General features: G+C 37.3%; 2 protein-coding genes across 6 annotated transcripts in view; one reads left to right on the forward strand and one right to left on the reverse strand.

Moving 5' to 3' along the window:
• Positions 1 to 14,817, reverse strand: part of LOC122830522 (glutamate receptor ionotropic, NMDA 2D) — a 109,895-nt gene extending 95,078 nt beyond the window's left edge. For 4 of the 5 annotated variants that reach the window (XM_044115885.1, XM_044115880.1, XM_044115883.1 and 1 more), the window contains exon 1: positions 9,821 to 14,817. The gene's annotated coding sequence lies outside the window, so the exon portion shown is untranslated. Of the gene's footprint in view, positions 1 to 9,816 lie in introns of all 5 variants that reach the window. The other variant, XM_044115884.1, reaches the window with a different exon arrangement.
• On the forward strand, positions 971 to 23,968 carry pitpnc1b (phosphatidylinositol transfer protein cytoplasmic 1b). The gene is made up of 11 exons (XM_044115891.1): positions 971 to 1,108; positions 1,178 to 1,612; positions 8,411 to 8,559; positions 14,826 to 14,914; positions 15,461 to 15,468; positions 15,583 to 15,654; positions 17,931 to 18,023; positions 19,205 to 19,360; positions 19,908 to 19,971; positions 20,815 to 20,901; positions 22,217 to 23,968. The coding sequence occupies exons 2-11, from the start codon at positions 1,565 to 1,567 to the stop codon at positions 22,375 to 22,377; spliced, it is 927 nt and encodes a 308-aa protein (XP_043971826.1). The 5' UTR covers positions 971 to 1,108; positions 1,178 to 1,564; the 3' UTR covers positions 22,378 to 23,968.
• Positions 23,969 to 24,159: the final 191 nt, after the last annotated feature.

A 24,159-nucleotide genomic window follows, 5' to 3' on the forward strand; every position in this document is an offset into this window, starting at 1 on the left:
GAAAAAAATATATATTTGCAGTAAATAACTAAAACATTCATTTAAAATTTTACTTTCATAAAAAAAAATATCGAGCTCCTCCAACTTCTCCCAGTGCTACCACTTGAAGGAATGCACAGCTCCCAGTCAGAAATCAGAGTCAGGACGAGGGTCTTAGACCCTCCTGATTGATTGTTTCTAAATAGCGCTGCAATAACGCATAGGAGCTCAGTTCTTTTGTTTATTTTTTAACAAATCATCTGTCTCCTATTATACTGTCATGACATAGTTACATTTTCAACAAATATATAAAAAATATTTATTTAAAAAGTTACAGCAGCTTTAAGGAAACTTATCTAAAATGTGTAACACATCACATCATTTAAAATAGTAACTGTATAAAAACTTATGAATTGGAAGAAAGTTACAAAAAAAAAAAAAATAAAATTCTTATTTTATAGTTTAGCATTTAAACAATATAAATAGCATTGTTAATTCTAAATGAGTTTGATTTGACATCTGATGGAAATAAAATTTACATCTTTTTTTACTGTTCATATGGCGTAACTTCAACTGCAAGTAGCCGGCAGCTGGTGTTTGTGGTTAACTTTACTGGAAGTTCTCAATGTTTTATTGACTGCACTTCTCTTTTGAGAGGTTTTTGCTGAAGTAAAGACTTGTGTGGTTTTACAACTCATTTTGGTGGATGTTGGTGCTATAACTCCAAATAGCAGTTCATGCATTAGCATGCCCTTACAAAAACATATCTATGCCAAAAGTGCCTCTGGCTGTAGATGTCGGAGAAGTATACATGTAAGTAAAAAAATCTGCATGACTTCAGACGAGAGGAACACAAACATTGACAGCCATCTGCGTGACAGAAACATAAGAGGAGATATAGATCATGGAGGGAGGTGACACAGGTGGAAAGGAATGAAAATACAGTGGGCGGGGACAGGATACTCTCAGATGGAGAGGGAAAAAAACAGATAAGGAAAACCGGCAAAGGAATTTGTGAGAGGAACTGAAAGCAGAGGAGGCCGGTTTAGAGAGGAGGAGCACCGCAGAGACAGGAAGGTTACACATGCAGAGGAATTAAACAAACTCAGACAGAGCCAGGAGGGGAAAGGTTGGTTAACTCCAGGTCTTTCTTTTTTTTTTTTTACCTTAGCCAATTACCACTTTGCTCTTACTTCAGCACCAGAAAGGCAGGGAGAAAACAGCAATCAGAGAGAACAGAAAACGGAGACAAGAAGCAGCCAAGGACAGAGTACTAACAGCAGTTAAGAAGTCGAGTCAAGATTAATTGAGGAAGAGAAACCAAAAGCAGAGACGAGCCTCAGAGGAGCGGAAAAAAGTAAGAAAAACAGTAGAGATTCATTGACAAAGAGGTGGACTCAACTCCACGGACTCCTGACATCAGCAAAACAAAGGGGAGAAGGAGAGTGGCTGTAAAGAGGTCACTGTGGTCCATGTGCTGCGTGCCTGAGCAAGTCTACTATGCAAGCGAGACAACACAGATAAACAAACCAAAGCACAGTGTCTCTGTTCACCTCCAAAAGACAGTGTTCCCTGCAGCAGCACCATGTTGATGAAAGAGTATCGCATATGCATGCCACTGACGGTGGAGGAGGTAAGTGTTTGTCTTTCCCACGCTCATGCAACACACACACAAACGAACCACTACCCTCCCACTACTGTAAACTAGCGAACTAAAGAGAAGGTTAATTTGCAATGTGATCATATATAATCAACTTACAATCTAGAAAAGTGTTAATGTGATGATGGGAAATGTTTTCTGAGGGTGTTTTGGTACACTGGATCTTGAAGCATCCTTCGTTAACCGAGTCAATGCACTTGGGCAGCATCCTCACAAACTCAGGCTTCTGTTGTTTTACTACTGTCCCTCCCTTTGTGTGTGTACTTTACAAATGAGGGAGTTGTGCAGCATTCAGAGCAAATACAGAAACTAGTCAAACTGGTTACGGCTGACCAAGACCTGAGTTCAGACAAAGCTACTTGGCCTGCAGTTTTATTCACACAGAGATCCTGTTATAGGGAAGAGAGTGAGAGAGTTATTCCCTCAAGTGTCCTTCAAAAGAAATGTCCTCATCCTCTCCTGTACACACCTCCACTTCCCCCCCACCTACCCCTATTCCTCACCTCTATCTGTTACCACAACAATGACAGTGACAAATAACAGTTGGGAATGGGATTTACGGTATCAGTGCAGGACACACGTAAACTTGAGCTTGCAGCAAATCCTCTTTTGGCTGAATGTAATGCAAGTTTAAATGCAGCTTTGCCTGAGGATGTATCAAATAAAAAAACGCTACTTCGTTTCATGCCATTTACAACATTCAAACCAACATGCTGCATTAAAAGAGGTGGATTATGCACATCTGGATGTCCGCTACCTCTTCTGTTACACAATACTTTGCTTCTGTGCCGTGAAATGCTAAGAGCTACGTTTTGCTTGTGTAAAAGCTTACAGGTAATGGTCGCTCAGTTGGTAGAGTGAGTCAGTACGGTTGATATTTCAATCTTTGCATTCTTTTGGTTGAGGAAGACACTAATCCATTTACTAGCTGCTTTATGGGTTACACCTTAGTAGCAGAATCCACTACTGCCTTCAAAGGAACCAGGATTCTTCATTGGAAACATTAAATGTGAACTAAAACATGTTATTAATAGTTGATGTAGATTTGATAGTTGAACATCAATGGTGCAAATCTCTCATTCTAAAATAGCTCAACTAGGTGGAGGTCTTTTGAGTAGAGTAAACTCATAGTTTCTGTCTGAGGTGATTCTACTCAAGGATGATTCTACTCGGTGCATCCTCCTTTAGAAGTAGTCATCTGAAGAAGTTGTTGCATGTCTAGATTTTTAAAAGCGCCAAGCTGAAGTCATGCGATTGACATATTTGCAATTTGCGTTAGCAAGCAATTCATTTAAGAGAGTGTGTATGAAGACACACTCTCTAAAATGCTTCCAGAAGGCCATGCTGGGTTTGCTAACACCAGACAATGGCTACAAATGAAATTTGGAATAATATTTTACCAGGGATTTTTTTTTCTTCAATTCACATTAAATAATCTTTATTCATGCTATGTAGACATTTCTTAGCATTGTAACATGGTTTAAAAGATCTCTGTACACTTCATTAAAGTAAAGCTGTCTTTATATGTCAAACACTGTATGTGAGCTAGCTAAATATTTGCATTTCAACTAGAATATAATTGATGAAAATGTCACAAGACGACAACATTTCTGGAGGGCAGAGTTGGTGCTAGTTACAGCAAATGCTTATGTCAACAGGAGACCGTCACTGCCTCTGGGGTTTTTAGGTTTAACATCTTAGTAAGGTTAGCAGCGTGACTCATCGGAGCAACAGCAATTATTACATTATTACGTATTATTACCTTTTCAACAACACAAAAACTGAAACCTTCTGAGCAAATTCACCACAATTACCTACCTGAGTGATTGCTATATACAAGAAGAAAGAAAATCTATAAATGAACTGTAAACAGTCGTTAGACTTTTGAAGACAGAGCTGTTGGAAACTTTAAATTGTTACTTTAGCAGCACCTGGTGCTACTGTAGTGCTTACACTAGCTTGCAGCTGAAGAAGGAACATGCAGTTTTATTCTTAGCCGTTTTTCTGCAAACATTACTGATGTTTTCAATGCTATTTTCTCTACTGCCCTTTGTGTAAAGATACTGATTGAATTTTTAAGACGCATTTCCTATAAAGCAGTTTTCCATTTGGAAATAGATTTAGCTTAACTTTATTACTTGTGTAATTGTAGCAAACATAAAATAAATTTCCATTTTTAGTCAGACACAGCAGCAGCTGTTTGCAACTTGTGAGTTTAAAAACAGTTAATGATCCACAATCTTGTGGAGTTGACTGTTTTAGTTTGTATGCATGAATATAAATGCTGTAAAACTTACAACTTTACCGATTTAAATCCTTATCAAAAGAAGAATTTTTCCTTTAAATCTGAATGCACCGTGGGGAAGATAGAAGTTGTCAGATGGTGATTTCTGTCTGTTAAGTCAAGGGCGGATTAGATGGATATAGATGTGACTTTTTCATCTTCCAAACTGTAATTATCTAAAGTCCATTTGACTGCTATGAGATTTATTGCTCATAACTTAACAACAAGAATACTTCACTGTTACAGAATCGCCTGAAATCGTTGACGCTTGAAACTGAAAGTGAAACATAATCTGCCTGGTCTCTTTAGGGTTCTCAAATAATGTAAGAAAAATATTTCCCAGAAAATAATGATTCATAAATATGAAACTCCAAAAATATGAATAAAAGGTGGCAATGTCATGACAAATGTACTGTTCCCCATTTATATAAAGCAGAATGCTGTCAATTCCACATCCTTGATCCTAAAATACATGCCCTATTCACAACAGGAGTGCATCAACAACATGACAAGACTTAATGCTTCACCAAATTTTGTTTATTTCCTGTGGCTTAGTTCACACAACAAGGACATTTTGAAATGCTTGCATATAGGACAAGATGGGAAACTGGCAGCAGATTATGAACTAACCCTCAGTAAGCCAAATTATTTGTTTTTCAAAAATATGATAAATATAACAGAAAGCTACTCTGCTTTTACCTTAACTAATCATATTCATTTAATCTATTATAAATTAAATTGTACAACAAAAATAAATTTTTCCTATATACAGTGTTTCTGTGGCAACAAAGTTATCAGTGCAAATCACTGTATACAACCCACTTTTAAATCACAATCATTATCATAATTATTGATTTATTTCCAAAAAGGTTTTTATCAAATCTTTTTTATTTTGCGGTTTAAAAGCAGGCCATTAAAAATAATCTTGGATCTTCTGTATTTTTATCTTAACACAGGACTAAGGGAGTGCCAATGCAAGGTAGTTTCCATTTTGTTTAGAACTGGAAATTGCAGAAGAGCACATGTGCATGAGAGATTTAATCATAAGGAAACTGAAGTATATTTTCTTCCGTTCACTTGCAGTCACACTGACACAATAAGCAGAGTTTCCATCCTGAGGTGACAGGCTATATTTACACCTTTCCAGAATTCATGATGGTTGCATTGCTTTAAGACTGGTCTTAAAAAAACAACAGTAGGAGGAAACATGCCAAAAACTGTCAACATGTGACACATGGCAGCAGTTCAGTCCATGATAGAGATTTAAGGACAGAAAAGTCTTTAATAAGGTGAAAAGATCTCTAGCATGTGTAGGAGGTAATCAGTGCTGTGGTGTTAAAGTACACATTACTATGATTAATTATGTCCAATAAACACCCAATGAGTAAATATTGAATGTTGATACTCCACTGTAATTGGAATAAGAAGGAGTGTCACAAGATGTCAGAAGTGAAGGATGGTATGTAGATGTCTACCCTCCTCATTTTTTCTTTCTTTTTTCCTATCTTTTGATGTTACTTGCTTTTAATTAAAACTCTGCTTTTGTGCCACTCCAATATAGGGCAACAAAATGAATTGCAGCAACTGGTTAACAATTGAAGTAACACAAAACTGTGTAACTTGGCCTAAAAGAAATGACAAAAAAGGGACTGTAGATTTCTGAAAATATAAAAGTGATTCTATCAGGCTGAGCACAGCGAGGATCACTTCACATGCCCAAAGGAGCAGTAAAAGAAAATACTCCATTCACAGTGCCTCATCAGCAGTGGGTACAAACTGGCGCTGCAGCAGAGAACAAAGTCCCATCTTCCTCATTAGGACTGCACACATTCACCCTCCCTGGCCAAATTAAATTTAAAAAATTCCAAAATGGGCACTTCAGGGCAATATTTGTACACACCAATGGGCTGTTAAGAAAAAAAAAAAAAGAAATGCGAAAGCTTGCACCCAAGAAGTTGTGATCAAGTGTCTGTCAAAACAAAACCTAACGCCGCGGCTGTGATCATGGGCTGTTTTGTTCATGCTACTTCTTCCTCATTGCAGATGAGTTTTCTATTATTTCTTAAAAGGAAAAACACAGTCACTGATTTGATATAGCAGGCCTTTTATCTATGATTTTATGTAATACCTTCTTGCCTGTGTGATTTTTTAAAAACATTTAAGCTTTTGTTTAAATGCCAAGTCAATTTGTCCTTATCCTCTCAAAATCACAAAGATGGCTGTGTAATGCAAGGCTTGTTATTTCATGTTAAAGATTCAGAGCAGATTTTGACTTTTAAGATTAGATAAAATAGAAAATATGAAAGCTGCACAACAGAGGTGTTATCTGAATGAGGGGATCTTCTTCTGTTGTTGCAACGGTGGGACTAAAGAACTGCTGGTTAACCTTTTTGCAACCACAGCAGGTCCAACCCATCAACCACACCAACACACATCTGAGGATGTTCACAGCTTTCTGACACTGAAAACTGCCAAGGGAGACCCTTTAGGTTTTGTGAGTGCAAATTGCTATAAAAGGAAAATTTCTATCTTTCTCAGAATCAACTGTTACTGTGGTGTCAGAGGGTACATTGTTTGGCGGAAATAGGCTGCAATGAGTGTTGTTATTATTGAAGGAAAATGTGTCACTTCATCCTAAACAGTAATTAGATGGGTGTGTCAACAAACAGCCAGAAACAGGCCAGGTTCCAAGTTATGCCGGTAATATATTGCACCATAACAACTTGGGCTGATCAAAGAAAATTAAACCAAAAGAAAAGTGAAAGTTGCAGAAGTGTACTAAGGTTCTGTATTGGACGCTGAACTCTGACAACAATGCTTAGTACAATTAAGACAAAAGATGTGGTCGTAAAGTTTCGTCAGTCTATTCATAATTCACAACCAGTGTCATCTGAATGGGCTAGTATAATGTAAAATGTACTTTTTTGCACATTACAATGTTATTCCTTAATAATAAAATAAAACATGCTTAAACTGTTGCTCTGATTCGTTTATGCATATTTGAGAAATCCTTGAATCTCCTGTGGCAACCATTCACGGGTGCCTAAATGCTAAATGCTCTCACAGCAATTAGCAAACACCTGCTGGAACTGCGAGTCTGCTGAGATCAACATACAAACTACTTCTCAGTCCAATGCTCCAAAGAATGATGGTAAACGGTCAAATGAGAAGCTTTGTTTCATGATGTACTGAACACTGAGTATTAACCGAGTGCCATTACATATACAGCAATTTTATAAGAATTGAAGGTAACACAATGACTTGGATGGTACTTGATGGTAAAATGGTACTATGCAACTGCAAAATACATAATACTGTCCCAATAAGGAAGTTTCTGAGAGAAACGAGGGGTTTTCATAGAAGCAGTACTTTCTATAGGGAACAAAAAAACGCTATATATTGTTAAAGGTCAGAAAAGCTGCGTCATTGCTATATCCAGACAAACAAAAAAAAAGACACTGCTAAACACAGAATCAGTGGGCAAGGATTGCAGAAAGAGAAAAAAACATGGGTTACATAGTTAATGTGGACAAAAGCACCGTCATTAGATTTATCTAGGAAAGAGCCACCGGTAAATAAAGATGCATAAAACCAAAACTAATCTACTGAAAAGAAAATGAAACAGTGCACAGTTCATATCAGCAGAAGTATTTTTGCTGGCTCCACCCACTAAAAAGACACAGCTAAACAAGTAAGCACCCACCCATGGGTACTTTTAATGTGAAAGAAAAACAAAGAGTACACTGTAGTGAACTTAGAAGTGCCTTATTATGATTCCTTGAAACGGTTATGGTGGGTTTATGAGCTGTACAAAATGTGTTAATTACATTCTTTTGAACTAAATATTCCAAGATAATGCAATTTTAGTCTGGCCAGTTTTGCCTATTTTGAGCTCCTTTCAGAATGAGTTCTTTTAGGGCCTCTTGTCACTTAATAAATAAGCTGCTGCTGTAAACTCAGCATTTGCACTTTCACAAAAAAAAAAAAAAGCTTCTAACAGATGAGCAATTATACAACCATATATCTGTGAAAAGCAGAAGACAGCCAACAAAAATGCAGCAAGAGTGAATGGTTTGTCAGTAGCAAAACACGTGTCTTTTCCAGCAGCCATTGTACAGCACATACAGCAGTAAAACCAGATGGTGATCCACCTGGGTTGCTAGGTGACGGGTTGACTCACCTGTGGTTGCTAGGTAACGGTGCACTGCTTGTTAATTAAACAATGGTGAGTTTTTGAAACGGCTCATTTTCCAGACACCAAAAAAACATCAACTTATTGTCAAACAACATTGGCATTAAACAGTTGGGCTGTTTTTAGAAGAAATTGAGACCCAAACGGAAGTATAAAAACATGCAAAACGTAAAGTTTGAATAGTAGGCTCCCTTAAAACTTAGCATTGGCTTTTTGGAACATGTTTTCTAAATATTTTTTTTTTCTCTCTGTCTCACCACCATAAACATTTTCCTGGCACATTTCTGGTCTCCAGTACAAGATTGGGCAGCTCTACATGATCAGTAAGCACAACTGTGAGCAGAGCGGTGGGGGCGAGGGAGTGGAGGTGGTGAGGAATGAGCCGGATATTCACCCTCAGCATGGTCCTGGACAGCTGACCGAGAAGAGAATCTACCTCACCAGGTATGAGATCATCTCTTTAAAGATTGTGTTGCTATGCCAATAATCCTGTTTGCAACTCCAGTCCCAGTCTTAAGTTGTCAGTTCTATCACTCTGATAACGGATGTTGTGCCATCTTTAGTCTCTTGCCCTCCTCTAAAGCTTTGCATCTTTTAGATCCAATCTTCAGAAAGGCAACTGTAACCTGTCTACATCCACATTCAAGGAATCTTTTTGTCCGCAACAGGCTTAGTGTGAGTTAAAGTGGTAGCTGCTATCATTCCCTGAGCTCATCATCCAGTAAACCTTTAAGTGTTCTAATTGTGTAAGTACAGGCCTCCAGCTGGGAGGAAAACGTCCACATCATCTTGATGGCTGTAATTGCAGGATGTGAAAGAAATTTAAGCCTCTTATCATTTTCTCTCAGTGTTGAAAATTGAGCTTTCAAAGGCTTTAAAGCTTGTGAATTAAAAGTGAAAATTATAAATAAATAAATATTAGCACTACCAATAGACATCAATTATATCATTCTAATTTTTAATCAGTACCATGTCTCTTACTGATGGTTTTTTATTGAAAAAAAAAAATTATGTTGTTACTTTATATGTTATATTCCGTGGGGTTTCAGTCAGAGCCTTCAATAGACGTCAACTATGCCTGAACAAGACACGCTGTGCATGAAAATGCAAAAACTGCACCACACCAATCAAAAGGGATCCCATAATATGCAAATAAATAAATAAAAAATACGCCAAGTAAAGCAACAATGCAGCCCAACAATGCATATCAAGCAATATATCAATGTATATTTTAACAAAATACACAGGCAACAGCGGACATAATTGAACAGCCAACAATTTAGCAAAACTTTTCTATGTATCCCAGTTAAGCTCAACGTCAGTCCAAACTGCTCAAATAGCACGTGTACAATTAAACGAAAAAAATGCTCAGTAAAGTATGTATGAGAATGTAATAGAAAAGTAACTCAACCATAACTTCTAAATAAAATCGACATGTTGCTAGTGCTAGCTGTTAGCCACTCGCAGCGCCCATAGTCTTAAAAATACCTTAAAAAGTTCTTACTGGTCTGTATTGGTGAATCCAGGTTTAGTGTTGGGTTGGATTACTAATTATTTCTTTTTTATTCGGTAAAGAGGGTCTTGAAAAAGGCAATTTTATAAGTCTGCAACTAGGTCAACCAAAGTTGAACCGGAAGTGGCTACCATTTTATAAATACCAAGTTCACTACAATGACGGGTAATAAAAGGGAAGCTTCTTACTTACAGCTGGGCCTGTGGGACGGACCGTCATTGTATGTCAATTTTAACTGACTGATAATTCTGTCAGTCATGCCAACTATAGCCTGTTCCATGGCATTTTCGACGAAGGGGTAGCTGAATTTGTACAGCAGAGCCTGAGGCGGAGCTGCTCGAAAGATGCGTTTAATGCACTTTTTAAAGTAGGAACTTTAAGTGATTTATACAATACATTGTTTGAAACTTTCATTTAATTTTAGCTCTGAATAATTCTATAATTTGAGCATACACAAACATATAAGCACAGTTGAATTTTGCAAGTTTATTTATAAGCTCAATTTTCTCTGTTTTATGTATTTTATTTGAACTTGGAGTCAGGATAAAACTCCCTTTGAGACAAATTCAAGGATAAGTATAAGCACATTAATTTATTATTTCATATTCTGCTTGCAGAACACATTCCACATGTGCAGGATATCGCAAATAAAGTGTTTCTGCCAACATTGTATTTTCTTCGTTTTCTGGGCAAATGGCTACTGGTTTAAAGGAACAGAATATAAGCCGCATTGAACAGATGGATATCAGTGGGAAAAGTGAAAGTCAATATGAAAATCTGTAAAATTTTAATGTCCCTAATAGCCACTAAGAGCTGTTTCATTTTAATAGACTGCCATTATAAAAAAATATATACTTCTTAATTGAATACTAAATAACAAAACATTTTTCCAATAAGTCTTTATTGCATAATTAAGGAGATTATTTTTTCTGATTCGTGTGATGTTGGATATAAAAAAAAAAACTGATTAAATTAATGATACGCCCTTTAAAGCCTTACTCTTGCAAAACTCTTAATCTCAACCTTATCAAATCAGTGGCGAGAAATGGCACCAGTAGAACGAGATCTAGCATGACTGGCCATCGGTCAGGACTTGATGGTGCCTGAGAAGACAGAAATGAGGGACTTAAAAAGGCAGAAGCACTGGACCAGGTGTACTTTATGTTCAGGAAGATTACACAGGAACAATCTTTAAATAAATACCATTGTGTGCTGACAGATGTTGCAAGCTGGTTAACTATTTACATAGATTTTGTTTAAATGAAAAGACTAGCTAGTACTAGTAAATCTAGGCGGAAGGATACAAGTTGAGGCGACACATTTTCACCATTATTCCTCAAGTCCTGACATAGTCCTGACATCCTTTCACATATGTGTGTCACTACTGGTCTGTCCCCCATTTTGTACAGTCTATCAGAACAGAGGGTGTTGAATTTATATTGTTGTACTGGGTTAAGGTTAGATGGTGAGGTTTAAAGTTCAATGTCTCCTCAAGTTGTCAGACAATTCTTAGCTGAATTGTTCACAAAAATGTCAAGCTGCTGTCAGTTCAAGAGGTAAGCATGCATAAGTGAGTTAATTTTCATCAGTGTAGACAGAGCATCTGCATAGCATTTCATGAGAATAAGGAATATTACCAAGACATTGTTGTGACATTGATGTAGCACTTACATAACTACATAGCAGAGGAGCAAGTGCAGTATATTTGGCATTTCACTGATGCAACACTCATTATGTATACATGTTCAAAAATATGTGGAACACTGGCTGAGCTGTTGCTTAAGTCCCAAACATGCATGAAAATGAAGCTAAACCATGATGTACTATAACTCAAAATCAGGTAGCAAATAATCTGATAGGGGGATTATGAATGGTTGAAGGGAAACTTTAAATCCAGAAGCAGGTGTAGCACCTGAAAGTAGGATTCAGCTTAAATTATCTCTCACTCCAAATAGAGCAACATCTTGGCAGCCAAATACCTGAAATGAGGCTACAAAACTGCATATGACAAATCATTGGGTGAGGTTACAGTAGCTCGGTCCATTTAATATATAGTCTACCGTCAACATAATTGTTGCTAGATTAGATTAGCAGAGAAAGAGGATGAGGAAACTGTGCTGCTGCAATTTGTTGTTTCAATTCATGACTGTGATTGGTTGCTTTAGTGTTAGGTGACTGATAACACTCAAACTCTTCAGAAATAGAAATAACTTTGCACCTTAATTACATAAGTACCTGAGCAAAGTCTGCTCAAGTGACATTTTGAATTAATAAGATTTTGCTACCATTTTGGCAACCGGTCCACCAGAGATAGTGTTTATGATTTATGTCAGAGATTACTGCAACGGCTGTTTCTAATATTGAGCTGGGAGTGCTAAGGCTATAAAATTATCTGATAACTACTTCCTTTTTAGTGACAACCTAATACTTATATAATAGCAAGTGAAAAGTATTGATTAGCCCTTGTCAATCAGGATTTTATACACTGCGTTCATTAGTAAAGGTTGACATAAGCCCCTTTCATAACACAACAGGCCGTCAGAGTAAAATGTCCTTTTAATTGAGCAAATGAAGCACAAACCTCAATACAAGCCTTCCTTCAATTTTGTGCCCATCTCAGTCATAATGTGCACACAGTTGATTAGCTGGGTGACAAACTCTGATGATGACATGGTTGCAACTTACTGATAAACAAATCCTTCTCTTGTTGTTCCTCTTGGGATTTTGTGTGAGTCTGCAGTGCAGCATAGTCTCGCTTGTTTATCTCTATTCTGAATGATTTCTTGAGTTAAGCGGGTGAAACCATCCAGTCAACCTTGTTGTAAATGGAGTGACAGTTTTGCAACAGACTCCATGATGTTACAAATTGCAGTCACACTGTCATAAGCGAAGCTTGCTTTATTTATCTTTTCCATTATGAACCTCATTGCATGGCTTCATTTGATGCAAGCTTCATCTTAGTCAGTGGAGCATCAGTGGAAAATCCATAGCTCAAAGCAGCTCAACATAAAAAAAAAAAAGATATGATAACAGCCACACTTACAGTCACCCATAATACTATATAGCATAGGAAACACAAGGAAGATTATTCAAAAGTTTAAAAATGTGAAAATAAAAATAAAGCAAAGCATAAAACCCCATCTATTCACATTGAGTGCTCATGGGTTTCTTTGTTGTTGGAACACATTTAACTGCATTCTCTTCTGAATCTTTGCCTGAAGGTGTTCATTCACCCTTCTTACACAAATCACTCCAATAATTTCCTTTTTTTTTTTACCTGTGCCTTGGAACCCAAATTCTGAAAGTTGTTTTTCAGAACAACTTTCTGAAAAAGTTGTTTTGTTCATTTTCTTTCAGTTGTTAATTCAAACACTAGTTTGGTCAAAACACAATTGTCCAGTGAAATGAGCATTCAGGGACATAAGTTTTGCAAGTCAGTCATTCGTACAAAGGACAAATGGACCCTGGTTTTGTCCAGCTCAGCAGTTCCAGTGCCATTGATGGTGTAACTGATCACACAAACATTACTTGTTTGTGTTTTATTTTTTGTTAATAATTATCTACTTGAGCACTGAAAATAATGTTTAAATGCTTGTGAAAAATTAACCCTAAGCACAAACGGTTCTGTTTGATTCAGCAAATCAGTGTTACTGGGAAAATATGGCAAGGGTTTTAGTTTTATACCCTTTAAATTTGACTTGAAATTTGGAAAAAGACTTGAGATCTAACTTTTCTTAGTGTTTTCTGGTTTTGGCTTAAATTGGACAGAATAAAAGTAAAAATAACTTAAAAGTTTTCAATATTGCACCTTGTTGTTTGTCTCCCAACTATTTGATAGCAACAGTTTAACAGAGACCAAGCTGCTTTTTTGATGGTGCAAACAGTCATAAAAATTCTAGCATAATTTCATGAGTTTACAACTCAGTATGTGTAAATGTGTATGAAAATTCAAATTATAATTTGGATTTCTTGATTTTTTTTGTAAAGCCTGAATTTAATGAGAAGTGGCTCTTTCAATCTCAAGCCATAGCTTTTGGCTCAACTCATTGATTGTGGCTTTAGTTTGAATTACTAACTAAAACCACAGATACATCCACAGTTTTTCAAAACTAAAAAAAAAAAAATGTGATTTCACTTCTTTTTGCCAAATTACCCTATTTAAAGAATCTGTCTAATTACAAAAAGCTAATGTTAGTGCATACCGTTTTTCTACTCCAAGGCCATAAATGACAGAAAAACTAGTAGAAAAACTAGCAGAAAAACTATGAAATTTCACCTGCAAAATTTCTACAAACAATGGCCTTTAACACTGGAAATAGTTTGATGGAAAACCCCCAGAACTGCAAAAAATAAAACCCTGATGTGAAGTAATGAGGGTGTTAAACCGTCACCTTGAACTGAGGTAGGAGTAGTTTTAATGTGCTGCATGGTAGCTTAATCAATAAGCATACTTTCTAAAACATGAAGCTGCTTTTTTTAATGCATTTACCTTACAAATCCCTTCACGGTTTATCAACCATGTGCGCTGTGTCCTTGTTATTTCTTCCAACTATACTCAAGCATTAATCAGTCAAGGTTTGAAAACCACACATTGTAATTCCAAACAATGTGCCGATTAAACCAAACCAAAGAACAATTTAATTTGCTTTAAGGTTGAATTTTAAACTATTAAACAGATGGGTTCAGGGTTCATTACACTGTGTTGTTTTATTTATTGCGTGCTCATAATGTAATCTGCTCCAAAAAAAAAAAAAAAATGGCAAGAATTCTCCAAAGTCATTTTCTAACCCAACTCATTACCCTAATGCAACCTCATGCCTTATTCCAGTCACCACTACAAACCCAAGTCTTAATCCTTAAATAAACTCTTAAGGAAGCAAAGAAACACTCTCGCTCTGGAGGATTTTTCTAATCTATGTTTAAGTGTTGGGCGTTGAGCGCTCCTTTCTGAATACACACAGTACAGTCACTGCACAATGGACGTCTGCTCAGTTCAGACATGCGACTTCGAAGCATTTCATCACAGCAGGTGTAATTGAGAAAGAGTCATACTGTAGAGGAAATAGCCTACAGGTAATGTAGCTCTAAATGGCCCAATAAAACACTTAGGATTTCTTTGTCTCCATCTTTAATCTGCCTCTTGCTCCTCCCAGTTTTAAATCACTTTGTGATATTTTCCCTTTGGCTCCAATTTTAGTAAACTGCCATCCTGGGCTAAAGCTTTTGTGCCACGAGTTTTCTATGTGACAGAAAAGGCGTGGAACTTCTACCCCTACACCATCACAGGTGAGTATTTTTTGAAGCTCTTAATGTTTCCCACTCCTGACAAGATTTATGGAAGTGTTGATTTCATTCTCCAATCCAATGACTATGGTGCTAATTTTCTTTATTGTCCTACAAACTGGCCTGACATAAACCCCATAAAGTGGAGTCTTGTCAAAAGAAAGATTAAATCCAACAATCCAGAGAAGTTAAAGGTCTTTCTTAATACCTCAGCAGAGGTAAAGACTGATGTCTTCCATAACATGCTGCATGGATACAGTTATTCATACAAAATTAACTGCAACCAATTATTGAATACCTACATTTGACAATACAGACACACTTTTAAGGATATTCACATTTCTGAATTAAAAATCCTGGTTTTTTTTTATTGGTCTTACATAATATTACAAATTTCTGAGAAGCTGTATTTGTGATTTTCATTGGATGTAAATGAAACCAATGTTTATGCATTCCTTACACTTATGTGTTACTTAATTTTTATGTCCATGCATTTGACTAATTAATGTTATTTCTCTCTATCTATATTTAATGTTGCTGATGTTGCAGAGTACTCAGTAAGTACTCTCACATATTATCTACCTATGAACACAATCGAGCTGATCTCTTTTTAGAGGTCACTGGATTTCCTTCGCTCACTGTATGTTCTCCCATGTTTACCTCTCATGTAGGTATCATTAGTCCCCAAGTTCAGAATCCGCATCGAGACAAGGTTCGAAAACAACAACGGCAGTAACAACAATGTGAGTATAGGCCTAATGGGGAGAAAGCCAGAAGATGGAGTGATCATAGAAGTGGGGGAAGAAAAGGAGACAAAAGGGGAATGAGAGGAATTGCAATTTTCTCTGCAGTGCCACGAAAACGTTCATCAAGTTGATGTGGCCATTACAAGGAAAACAAGCAAAGCACAAAATGCACTATTGGCAGATCTATTAACCAGACGTGCTGTGTGCTGATCATGGCTGCCATGCTGCATTTCGTCCATGGCCAATGCGCATCAACACACTTGGACAGAAATTTACAAGCAATTGCAGCTCTGCCTAGCCCCTTGTTCCTGCTCTGAGTAATTGATCAAAGTAAAAAAAAAATAATAAAAAAAAAGACAAGACACAACCTGCTTCAATTTATTTTGGCTTATTGAGAGGAATGTTGTGATTCTTATTTTAAAGCTCTGAAAAAGCTTGAAAATAGACTCCACTTTGATTGCAGCAGCATTACCTAACAATAATAAATGTAGTAAAATCCAACCTTCATTTATTTTTGATTACATTGATTCAGTGAAGGGAAAAAATCCTGGGTTATAAAATTATTTCATTTGTTTTTAAATCCTTAGTGCCACAATTATTAGCACTGCATAAAAATATCTACCTAAAAATCTAAAATTACCTGGATATTTATTTTATTATCTATATTTTACATCTATAAATTACATTGTCGATTCTTTCCTTTTGCCATGGAGGTACAAATATGCAGAAATCTGCCAAATAGACACTCTTCAAAATGGTTAAGACAAGAGAACATGTATTGAAGTGTGGAAATCTTACAGAAAATAATTTTGTTTAAACTGATGCTAACCAGAACATGCCCACATCTACAGCCAAAAATAAAAACATATAAAATTTTGTGTATGATCTATACTAAAAGTGCATGTAACCCTGTTACATATAAGCATTTGCAGCTCCTCCAGAAAAAAGGTGACTTCTTAGGTGTATCTTTAATTAACTTTCTCTTTTCCCAGCCTGTGAGTTTAGATGTCTTCGTAGATTTGCACTTGTGCCATTATCTTTTCATGCTAACATCTACAGTCTCTCCAATCTCAGCCAATCAGAACCATGAAAATTAGTTGGTACACCTGGATTGGATGCTTTGCAAACTTCAGTCAATAACATACCAATAACATGTCAAGTGCCAATGCACCCAGCTTTTTCTGCTTTCCAAGTTGTACTTTCTTTCAAATATTTTAGATACGTTGAACGAAAAAAAATCAACGGATGGGCAGATTTTAATTTTAAGTTCCACTCCACGAAATTTGAGCCATAAATAGATAAAGGTCCGTTACAGTGGCTCATTTATTGATATAAATGAATATTCACAAAAGGAATTAATGAAGAAGCCTCAACAAAAATTTCTGAGACATTAAAAATTGGACATTGTTTACAGGATTTTGCAGAGTTTTTCCCATAAATTTTAAAATTCAAGGGCACTTCTCTGTTTTCACATTCTGACAAACTGCAAACTTTTTTATATTATCATGCAAAAAAATACAAAGATTTAAAAGTAATTTATTCAGGTTTAAGTTGTCTATGCATGTGCATGTGTGTTTTTTTTTAGTTACTTCATTGTTAAGTTGTTATTGTCAAGTCAGCTGAGAAATGTCAGTGAGGAATGCAGAATCTATACAATTAAAACCATATTGTGACGATATGGAGCAGAATGAGTTTTCTTACAAGGACAGACTGAACGAGGAAACTAAATACCTCCAGCTAGAGCAACAGCAGCATTCCATGGGAATGAGCAAGACCTTAGTAACAGACGCGTAGCGGAGTGTTATTTCATGTTTTACTACTTGTTAGAGTTATTAAATAAACAATCTCAGCACTGCATTTTAAGAGACGTTACACAAGGTCAGAAAACAGATCAATTTGTTTTTTGGCTGTTCATCCATGTTTGCGCCACACTTTCTCAAGACAAACTGCATTCTGCTTTCATAACACCTCTGTTTCCCTCGCTTTAATATCCAACATACAGGCTTGTGTTTTCCCTTATCCCCTTCTGTGCTTTTTCTCTCTATCTGTTCTCTCATCTGTTTGCTCCAGTGTGATTTCCTCCAAGGGCCTTGGGGTGGGATATACAGTAGTGAGGGGTGTTATGGTGTGTGACCTCCGTTTTCTACACAGTTACTTATCTACTCTTATCCCCGCTCGGTGCCGAGTGAGTAATGCATGTGTTTATGTGTGTGCGTGTTCGTGCATCTGCAGTCATTACACTGCATGACCTCCTCCCATCTGTCTGGACGTAGGTGTTTGGGGACAAGCCAACCCCGGAGGGGGACGTTTGCTTCCTGGACATCCTAACTGACCCCATCCCAGACAAGCACTACAAAGAATCAGAGGTACGTGGGGCAAAATTTATAATACAAACAAAAAAGTGAAAGAAATGAAATAATAGCAAGAAAACCATAATAATAATTTTAAATAAACTAACATTGTTGAAATTACTTGCCTCACATCTTCAATACTTATTATCCAAAGTTGCCCTTTTTGTCAAGTTACAACAAATTACAATGTATTTGCTGGAATTTCTATGTGTATTTACTAAAATAATAGAAAACATAAACAGTTTTTACATTTTAGTAGTAGTAAAAATCTAATCCAAGTGTGGTTTGCATTTGTAGTCAGTCTCCTTTATTCTGACAACCCTAAGTAAAATCCAGTGCAACCAGCTATGTCCTGTGAAGGCCTCTGTTGTTTCTTAGAGAATGATAGTCAAATAGCATCATGAAAACCATAAAATAAAGTTGTAAAGCAGAATTAGACATGTCTATGGTCTTCGTTTTACAAAACGCAAGAATGTAAATGGATTACTAATACTTTTGCCTGATCTGCAATAAAAGGATAATTAGCTACTGCTAGCTCTAAAATAGCTAAGCTGGATTGTTCTTTTACCTCGAGAAATATGATTGTCTACTCACTTTGCACACATATGTAAAACCTTTATGCTCTAAAAGCTTTTAGGTGGACATAAATGTTATAATCCATTAAACACGAATAAAAATTGTGTCTAGCTTTAGGTTTTTCTCCTGAAAAATAAAACAATAATGCCCTCACATAACTCAGCCTCTCTGCCTTCCTTCTTTCCTTCTCATCCGAGATTTCACACCTCTTTAGTGCCTGCGAGCCCTTAGCAACAAAGGTGAATTCACAGGTTTGTGTGCAAACAACCATGTAGAAAGAGCTTCCAGCACAAATGCATCCAAACTCATGCAACCAAAAAAAACAACTAAAAAAAACCACATGTCTACAATACACCAGCGGATTATATTAAACAAGATGGTGAGAACATAAAATCCTAACCATCGTCTGGTCGCAGGTGCATAATATGTGGCATCAGTTTTTCCTCCTCAGGGCTGTGTTGAGCCCAGCTTACACCTCCACACAGATATCAGTCATTCTCACGCGTGCAGCAGCTTATAAGAACGTCCACAGGCATCTATAGTTCCCTTTGAGAACACCACAAAGTTGCAAGGTTTCTGCAAATTCAGCGTATAACTCCAATATCTTTTACCCTGTGCAGGATCTGAGTCTCTGGCGGTCAAATAAAACCAACCGAGGGCCTCTGGAGAAAGGCTGGAGGGACAACCACAGCCCCATTATGTGCTCCTATAAGAGAGTGCAGTGCAGTTTTGAGGTCTACGGCTTCCAGACCAGAACGGAGGATTTCTTACATGGAGTGAGTCAGACTTTTATTTCAGCCCACTGCTAATGCAAAGACGCCAAGTTTGAGGACAAAATGACAATCCTCATTTGGTGCTGATTGTGTTTTATTATCAGAGTTTGCCTTTTGTGGCATGCTGACACAAATAAATCTTCGCCACATTAATTTCCAGACATTAGCTTAATTACAGGCACCACGCGGGCGGGCAGTCTCAAATGACCTCTGCACTGCTTCTCATGTAATTCTGTAGAGCTAACTCTGCTGCTTCAGTTCTCCTCCACAATGAGGGAAAGCAATGAAGCATAAAGTGAAGCTCAAAGTGTTTGTTTATTCATGTTCATAATTGTTTCAGGTTGTATTGTTGATGTAGGCCCCAAAACAGCCTATTTCCTCCAATTAATTAAACAAAACGATGCTCTGACTGAGACAATAATGTGCTGCATAACAATCTGAATACTAGTATTTCACATGTGACAAACAGGATAGTAGACGAATTCACATCTAAGCATTTTTTGCTCAGATTTTTCTGCTGGATGTGATTTAGTTTCTTTTGTAATTTCAGATTATTAAGGACATTCTTCTGGTCGGCCACAGGGAGGCAGTTGCGTGGGTTGACGAGTGGCACGGTTGGTCAAAAACACACTACTGTATTTAGAGTAAAACTTTCCATAGCCTCCACACATTGAAATTTTACACATTTTGTCACGTTGCCACCACAGATTTCAGAACAGAGTATGAAAAAGTATAGAAAGTATGGCATGTATTCAAAATACTCCCTCCAACTCAAGACCTTATTTTTCCTCTATTTGATATGGGTTTGTGATTTGACTGGGCCATTCTTACAACTGAGTATGCTTTGAGGTAAATTATTGCATTGTAACTCTACCTTTATGTTTAGTCTCAAATCATTTTAAATCTCAATCAGGTTTTATTTTAATGTCACCTTTTATTTAGTTCAGTCCACCCTACAATCAACTTTGACCAGCTTCCAAATACACCTTGAAGAAAAACTGTGGATGAGGTGTTCAGGATGATGTACACCAAAAGCTTTACTTTATGTTAATTAATAAAGTTCAGTTGTGGTCTTTTGAGAGCAGAGCATCTTCTACGTTTGTTGCTTAGCCACTTTGTTTTCTGGCAAACTGCAAACAGGATTTCTTATGGGTGTATTTTAACTATATTTGTTCTCCAAAAAAAGCCAGATTTGTGGCATGCATGACCAGTAGCAGTACTCTCAATGTTCTTTAATTTTCAATCCATCACAGGGGTAACACGTCCAAGAACCAAACAAGTTCTTGGACCACACTTTAGATATCTAGTGGTAATGTTGTAAACCCATGTATTCACTTCCTTCTCCACCAGTCAGGCACCGCCTTGTGCCGAATGAAATCCTAATAAATGTATTGCAGTTTATGGCTGTACAAAATGTGTATTTTCTATGACCTTCTATACATGTTGTTTCCCTGCAGGGCTCAGCTTGGAGGAGGTGAGGGAGTACGAGAAAACAATGCAAGAGAAGACCAACAGCAAAGTCAAATCTAACCAGAACAACTCAGGTGAGGTTGCTTCACCCGATCTGCACTCTACTGAAATTCCCCCGAGGATTGAAGGTGAGATTGTCCAGCTGCATGTGAGAGCAGTGCAGGCAAAGGCAAAGACAACGGGAGGTGATTGTAAGTGTAGAAGCAAATAAAAACAACAGTAGCTGTGAAACTTACATTTGAGATCTGTGGAAATTATTGCTGCATTCAGCAGGAGAGGAAGGAAGAAATATAAGACAGACTGATTTTCCTTTAGTTCACATTAGGTTTTTATGCATTTTTTTATTGGTCCATTTGCCAATAAAACTCCAAAATTTCATGAATTATTAGCTGTGTATTGCTGACATGCCTGACGAGAGCAGGTTAGTGCCTTTGCAGTCCCTACAAGTGTCCAGACGGTAGGAGTACATCTGTGGGAGAAAGGCGGAAAGGGAAGAGCAGTTGGGAGGCATTTCACAAAACATGGAACAGCAAGAAGGGAGTGTGTGAAGAAGAGGACAACAGAAAGACAGATGTAGTGTGAGTGTGTGCATGCATGCTTGTGAGTTAGTTTTAAGATACTTCATGAAGTGATAATGCCGCTGCGTCGCTCTGATAAACAGTGTAATGCAGCCACCTGCTGCACTCCCCTCATCATGAGCCCTCTCAACATAAATAACCAGCCGTTGCAGCACTTAGCTGTAAATGTCAGACCTGGAGGGGGCATGTGAACGGGCATACTGGAGAAATCAGTGTGTGTACGTGCATGTGCTTTTGTGTGTGTGGTCACTCTGCCCCCTGCTGGTTCCTCTGGTGAACCTCAGGAGCTTGTGGGAGAAATCAAAGGTAGAATTCCCAATATGGACCGAACCATCTTGAGCCTGCTCTCTCTCTCTCTTTTTCTCTCTCCCCCCTCTGCGTGTGATGATGAGAGACATCAAGTTGCAACCAGACTGCAGTCATTGCTCAACCGCACTGAAGCAGCTCGCCGCACTGCCATGAGCCACTACAGGCCATAAGCAGCTAAAGCATTCAGTCAGTGTGCGCTAGAAAATACTGTAGGTTTCATTTCATTCATCTGCTGTAATAAAAGTAAATGGATGTCATTTACTAGAGAGAATCTAATAAAAAATTGAGTGCATGAGCTGAATACCAATAGGGGATTAAACTAATGGGAGCCAGAGTGTATGTCACAGATCTTCAGAATATGTTCTTCATTATAAACTCAAATAAGTGAACATAATATTTCATTTTTCTTTTAATTTTTTTTTCTTTTATCCAATTTCAGTTTGCATAGCGAGTATGACATGATATACACTTTTTTGTCAAAGCATCTGTCCATCTTTCTCAGGCCCACAGGATTCCTGTGATCGTCCTGCGATCTCCCGCTCCATCTCCGTGACAGACGAGCGTTCCCTGAAGAAGATGGGAGTGCAGACGGTGGACATGTCTGGCAAGTCAGCCTCCTCTGAGCTGCACTTTCCCATGCGCCTCAACTCCACCCCAGAGTGATGCCTCGTTGCCCGATGGCAACACAGAAAACAAAGTATAACTTTGTGTGATGGGTTATGTGATGTTATTTGTTAAAACGGAACAAGAGCCACAGAATGTTTTAAAAAATATATTTGGGGTGCAGTTGCATATGTATGGAAAGCTAAAAGTGCTAAAGTTCAATAAATAAATCATTTTGAAAATATTTTTATGTTATGTTCACATTATTAATAAATCATTTGAATTCACATTTATGTTTTCAATAGCAGCTTAAAAAGGATATTATCCAGTTGGGATACTACTTGGGATTCATTCAATGTATTTCTTCAGTGGTTTTAAGTCATTTCAAATTTATTCTATGCCATTTCTCGCAATGTGTCCAACCATAAAACATGTATGTGTGGCTCACTGGTTGCTCTTAGAAGAGGGTGCATGGTTGGTTGAGGACTGGTGACCCACTGACCCCTGGTAGAGGCACCAGACCCTCTGTGACTAATCAAAATGGATGGCCGTATTGGACTCTGGCATTTTTGAATCTCTTTAGATTATATATCGGTGCAGTTTTAATGTCTTCAAAATTCAATTTAAAAATTGCTTGAAAGTAAACTTGATAGCAATAAAGTTCTCTTTATCCACACACAAAAAATTTAATTAATGAATCTTATCAAGTTGGCTTCTTGGTGCCTGTTGTGATTAAGACTAGCTACTTCCTCAGGTCAAATAGTTTTTCAAGAATCAAACTCAGTGTTGGTACAACTGTTACATTAGGACAGATCTAATTCTTTTTTTTGAACCAAAACTAAGCTGCTGCAGGCTGCAGTCCCTGTTTGCTATACAGATAAAAATAGTATTGATCTTCTCATGTAATTGCTTTCCAGAGAGCCCAAATAGTCGAATCATTTCTTTAATACCATCACATTATTGTATAGCAACATTTCTTACTTTCAACTTGAGAGCACATCTTGTGCATGGTAAAGTATATTTTGCACAATGATTTAAACACAAAAATAGTCGTTTTTCTACACCAAAAAAAATAAAAATCTCCAAGTGTCTTTATCACTCCAAACATGCATATCCACACTTTCCATCAGTTCCTTAGCCTTAGAGGAGCACGCACACCACCTGAAGGGATCTACAATTGTTTCCAGAAAGCAATCTACAGACAAATGCATAAAGAGTTTAATAGTGTAGATCTAATGAGAGCACAGTCGAGAAGGGAGGAGACGCTCAATGCAATGGATCAGCTTCTCTTCTCCCTTTCAGCCAATAAGGTCACACCAGGTGTATTGACAGAGGGCAGTGAAATGTGGTGTTGCCCCCCCTTATTGCTTTGGTGGGTGCTGCAAATGGGTCAAGCCACGGCTAAGCTACAATTATGGGTCAACGATGTAAACATTTATGATACAATAAACAAGATTTTTGCTTTAGATGGGTTACTAGGTTAGTAGAATAAGCAACAGTACGATACAAAATGTATGCCTGTATAGAATAAATGTCTAGTATGTTTTGAGGTTGATGTACTTTGTTTGAAATAGGTGGAAATGTGCTAATAAACAGCAGCATATAATCAGTTATGTGGTATTTGGATCAATAAATATTTTTTTATTTCTCAGAAATGCTTGAATTGCGTCATATTTGCAGTAGTAAGTATCAGTGTCAGCCATTTTAGATATGTATTTACACATAAAAATCATCCAAGTATTTGTAAAACCTCAACCAAAACAAAAAGAAAAAAGACTTTGTGAGGCTGAAGTTGGTGAGAGAGTGTCATCATCTTCAGTAAAACAAGCTCTGTCCTGACAA

This window comes from Gambusia affinis, linkage group LG05 (assembly GCF_019740435.1).
Source record: "Gambusia affinis linkage group LG05, SWU_Gaff_1.0, whole genome shotgun sequence".
NCBI classification, from domain to species: domain Eukaryota; kingdom Metazoa; phylum Chordata; class Actinopteri; order Cyprinodontiformes; family Poeciliidae; genus Gambusia; species Gambusia affinis.

What these genes read in the sequence shown, in the direction of transcription:
- pitpnc1b (XM_044115891.1), top strand. Translation starts at nt 1,565, where the DNA reads ATGTTGATGAAAGAGTATCGCATATGCATGCCACTGACGGTGGAGGAG. An exon ending in TGCCACTGACGGTGGAGGAG is followed by an intron (nt 1,613 to 8,410) that starts GTAAGTGTTTGT and finishes TCTGGTCTCCAG; the next exon opens with TACAAGATTGGGCAGCTCTA. An exon ending in AAGAGAATCTACCTCACCAG is followed by an intron (nt 8,560 to 14,825) that starts GTATGAGATCAT and finishes CTCCAATTTTAG; the next exon opens with TAAACTGCCATCCTGGGCTA.